Raw genomic sequence first — 5,223 nt, 5'->3', positions numbered from 1 at the left:
GATCAAGCTTATCAAATCCATCTTATAAATTAGCGTAGAATCAAAATTGTGTAACCTAAAGAAAAGGCAAAGTAACTGTGATCTATAATTACAATAATCAGAAAACTCACGTTTAAATACAAGCGTGGACAAGCTGTCACATACCGGTCATTTACCAGAATGCTAATGAATCTGTTTTTGCAATAAGTATTAACTTATGCGCGTGCAGAATTTTTTCTGAATCTATTAGTAACATCTGTTACTTGCAGTGTTGCATTTTAGTAAGCTTACTTTAGCTTCGAAAAGTTTCTTTGTTTAATTTTATATATAACACATTTTAGCATTGTATATCTAATAGGTGAAGATAATCCGTTCTTAACTGTCCAAGTGACGACGATGATGATGAGCTTACCTGCAAGCAAACAATCTATTCCTCGTTTATTTGTCTTATGACAACAAACATGAAGCAATGATGCCTTGACTATCATTATCTAGTTATTTATTCATTTGTTTAAGAGAAAAGAACAGGAGAGATGATCTGTCGACATCGTTATCACTAATGATAACAGTCACTGGTATGTGTTCCGCAACTAAATTCATCGTAACAAAACGAAGCAACACATATAAATCTTCACCTCCCTTCTTTTTTCTTCTTCATATCATTTTTCTTTTTTCACTTTTTTTGCTTCTTTATCAATTATATCTCTACACCTTTTATTAAAATCAATTTGGAAAGTTAATCGTGAGAGTGACAAATTTGCTTGATTCTTCTTCTTTTTTCTTTTATTTTTGCAGGATAAGTTCAAGAAGCGAACAATTATCAATTTATTACTAGGTGATAATCCGAAATGTTTGTTAAATTACAGCATCAATAAATAGTAAATTAATTAGGAGGTGGTAACTTTGTTCTGATCAAATCAAGAATTATTAACCACAAAATGTTGGGAATCACAAAATGTCTGCAACTCGGGAATACTGGAATTTAAAGTGAATATAACAATTCCGTATAGGTTATTATAGTTATTGTGCATTTCATCTATGCTCATGTCTAATATTTGTAAAATGTCTAATATTTGTAAAATACTCAATTATTCTTGTGGCATTTGACTGGTCATTTAGTGAGAGGGATGGGACATTCGATTTTCCTCTTATCACTGTATCGGGCCACTATCATGTTTCTGTGAACCAATCGAATAATGAAGAGATTGAGAAACAAACGGAAAATGTTAGATTATGCAAATTCATTTGAACTGAACAGTGAAAGATTGTTTGTAATTTAGATTTACAATGCTCAAGCTTCATATTTGTTGTCTTAAACTTGTAGCATATGTAAGGTTGTTGAATTCAAGGAGCTTTTTCATCTAGTACACTAATGGAAAATCTACTTTGAAAGGTCGAAAATTTGTCTTAATTTGACATTGAAATCATCTGAAAAGGTGATTTTGGTTGGACAAAGTTCAAACTTCACATTTCCTTCAAATCTAGATAACAATTGGCAAAATATTATTTAATATGAAAGGTAGCAAATATGATGAGAATAAAATGACGCATATGCTTGAATTAAAGGAAGACATTTGCATCTTTGCTTGTTTAAGATTTAATCTTATGTTAAGTAAGCAAAGATGCAGATTGTTTAAGAATATTTGTGTTTTAGCATATTGGCTATAGAATTGATGTAAGTGATATATAATGTTTAATTAAACCGATTTAAATTATTAATTGGCTATAAGTATTATAAACACTATTGATATAAATGAAGGGAATAAAATTTCCTGGTATTATAATTATGAATGAACAAACACAAATATTAATAAAGCGCAAATATTCTACCACTCATCGACGACAGATTGTAATTTCGAGTTATGAAAATATTCTTTTGTAAATACAATTAATGATACGTATGACTGATAAAAATATTTTGTCTGACATTTTGAATAAGGACCCTGTTCCTTCTTTTCCCTAATCCTGGGCACATATTCACTGTTTCAACCTCCACTTGTCCTGTTGAAACTATAGCAAGGCGTTCTTTGCTTCTTTTATGTGCGCTTGTGAAGTTTCACGCGCATTTGTGCGAGCAAAGCGCCATAACAGCTCTTTTCGTTAATCCGACAACTCGAAAATTTGGATCCTATTTTCTCACCGGCACAAGTAATATAGTAACGAATTAGCATCGTCAAGTACCTTTTGATATTTTTGTTATGAGATGCTAAAAAATTTGTTGAGGGTAATATTGAGTGGTACTCGAATGAAGTGGTCATTTGAGGACAACAGTTTGGGATTGGACAAAAAGCAACAGACTCGGAATTTGCGCCAACTTCAAAGATCCTCTCAAATTACTTAATTCAGAAACGATAGAAGCTATCATAAAGCTTTAAATGCCGAAAGATAACTCACAGAGCTATGATTGGATGGAATAGAAAAAAAAAAAAGGAAAAATAAACTGTCCTGCATACTTATTACGGTGAAACGTCGCGAACTTTAACAGTATACAAGAGATTGAAGACTGAAGATTCTGTGAAGTTATAAAACCAAATCTAAGAATAGGAGTTTGTAATAGCTTAAGCCTTTAAATAATCTACTAAAAAATATTGTATAACATAAATTGTTTCGAAATGTTAAATTGCGGAAGAAAAATTTGCTCGAAAGGTCAATTCTTCAGCTCTCGCATTATGTGACACCAATTATCTCTGTCTATTTCATTTCGTTTATTAATTCGAAAGTGATTTTCCATTCATGCTCAATAATACAACTAATAGACGTATATTACTAAATTTGATTATTAATAAATATTCATTATCTTAAGAAAATGTCACAAATAAAAATGTCAGCAAAGAAGTATACGGTGCTTGAGTATTAATACGAAATGTAAGCGATATCGTATCTAACAAACGGCAGGGGGCTCCAGATCACTTCAATTTAAAATGGTACCGCCAGCAGGAGCACTTCGTTTTCTGTACACGCTTGTTGGTAGTACTTGTCATTTTGGTATTGGAGGGGAAATTCAAGAAATTTATAGGAGAATATCACCAACCAGTCATCCAATACCAAACCCTTTTTCTTAAAATAATGAGGAGAAATTATTAAGTTACCCTTAATCTTTATCAAACTTTTTCTACCTATCAATGCTAATCATCAAATATTCGAGTAATGCGGTAGTTGGAAAAACAAAAATTGTTCAGATGATTCAAAATCAATTATTCATATAAGTAACTATGTGTGAAATGTTGCTTTATTCTAAACTGATAGAAAAACTTCCTGCATGTTTCAGGAAGTTTATTTGCATCAACAGGAAATGTTCTTTCTTTTAATTATTCAATTCCGGAAAATGAAGTTGGCCTAAATTAGTTTAACTTCAGTAGAGGATCATATTTACTGCAAACGTTTCTAGGAAGGAACCTCTGCTTCCTCTTTTTCCAGCCCTACTTTAAGTATCACATTACAAATTCCTATGGTGATAGGCTCCTTATTATACTGAATGTAATGAATCTTAAACTAAAAGCAGGCCAAAACTCACCGTGCTCTTTTCCAGTCTGACCAAATATCTTAATTGCTCGATCTCGCATTCACCATAATTTTTAAATCAAGAGAACTAATCGTCTTCAGAGTACTTTTCAGTTTTCCTGAAACTATACACAATCCGAAGCAAAAAGAAAATCGGTGAAGATCTCATCAAAGTTCATTGTTTAAGACAGTCGAAATATATCCCGGGAAGTTCCAGGAACTATCAAATCTATGAAGCTTTATAAGATTCGGAGAATTTGATCTCAAATTATTATAAACTAGACTTCATAAGTTGATTGTCCTCGTCAAAGTTAGGAATTCTATATTGGAACGAAATTTGGTCCATTTTAAATGCTGTAGGTAAAAAAGGTTGATTTTCTCAGTTCAGTTATTTTTAAAAATTCACCATCAACATAAGATAGTCAAAATTTAAGACAGCTTCATTCCCGGGATATATTTCGACTGTTTTATTCACCATCATCAACATATTAGTGTTTATCACTGCTTCGCTGGTCAATAACCACCCCTTCGGTAAGCGTCGAAGAGTTGATCATTGACCGGTGAAGTACTCTATCAGTATTAGTTAAATTTTTTTACCCTGCTACTGTCCATTTTGCGTTATGGCCACTGCTTGAAGAAATGTCATCGAAATGCATCGGTAATAGAGATCAACCGCAGCCATCACCACATCACATCACGTCACATAACATCATACCAATTGCTGGTCACTCGATAAAACTGTTGAGGTTAATTGTTGACGCCGGATGGTCCATTATGTTTGGTATTAAACATGCAAATTTCCTGTAATGATATCATTTTCTATAAGGCCAATCCCTAATTGACGAAGATCAGTTATTTTTGATTGGTCGCAGATACTAAGATGACATGTCAAACACTTTTGATGAGATAGACATGCTTTGCTTTCCTTTTCAGGTTTTTTTTGGATAATCCGTTTTCCTATCACCAAGAAGTTGGAAAACAGACAAGTCATCAGAGCTGACTAACTTTCTCAAAGAGGAGAGAGAGGAAAGGGAGGAAAGATAAGAACATATTTAATCTGGTGAAGTCTTCATTTTATTTGGATATTGGTATAACTGGAAAATCTATTAAAAAATCTATCTTAAACAGGTGGTCAGTTGTAGAGAAAATTCGTCGGTTTTCTCGAAAATATGCACCGAGAGGTATTAACTTTAGAAATATTGCAGGAATAAAGTTATCTACTCCACAAATTTCGGAACGCTAATTCAGCTAGGTAAGGATGATATCCTGTGTTCGAATCATTCTCAAGAGAAGAGGGTGATAATTAATGATCGAAGTGAAAAAAGGAGTTTGCCAGATACATTGTCCATCATAGTTGCTATAAAGGATTCCATGACATCGAACGCTAACACTATTGATATCAACTTGCTAGTAAATATAGAGAGAGCAGTTGAAAGATATCTAAGTTTATTAGTTATCCTGATATTAAATTTTGATAACTCCGGTATTAAAAGAGAAACCTAAAATTGGCGTTAGATAAGTGCTCAGGCAGGAACAAATGATGCATTCTTAATCCAAATCTAGAGTGATGTATTGTAAAAGATGGTCTGATCATAATTTTTTCCACTTATTTCTTACCTAACAATAGCATTAACCACAGGTAAGTGAGCAATAGCAATAAATGGAATAATCGATTCTCTTAGACCTTGCTGGTTCAATTTTGGTCATATTTTGTAATGTTTCAAAATTGCATGTCAAAATATT

General features: G+C 32.6%; 1 protein-coding gene across 1 annotated transcript; it reads left to right on the top strand.

The window, feature by feature from the left end:
• Positions 1–4,119: 4,119 nt before the first annotated feature.
• LOAG_10713 (hypothetical protein) lies at positions 4,120–4,983 on the top strand (the record flags this gene model as incomplete). The annotated part of the gene is made up of 2 exons (XM_003146237.1): positions 4,120–4,226; positions 4,686–4,983. The coding sequence occupies 2 exons, from the start codon at positions 4,120–4,122 to the stop codon at positions 4,981–4,983; spliced, it is 405 nt and encodes a 134-aa protein (XP_003146285.1).
• Positions 4,984–5,223: the final 240 nt, after the last annotated feature.

The sequence above is a fragment of the Loa loa genome (genome assembly GCF_000183805.2).
Source record: "Loa loa unplaced genomic scaffold supercont3.36, whole genome shotgun sequence".
Classification (NCBI taxonomy): Eukaryota; Metazoa; Nematoda; class Chromadorea; order Rhabditida; family Onchocercidae; genus Loa; species Loa loa.
This window is presented reverse-complemented; position numbering and strand designations above follow the sequence as displayed.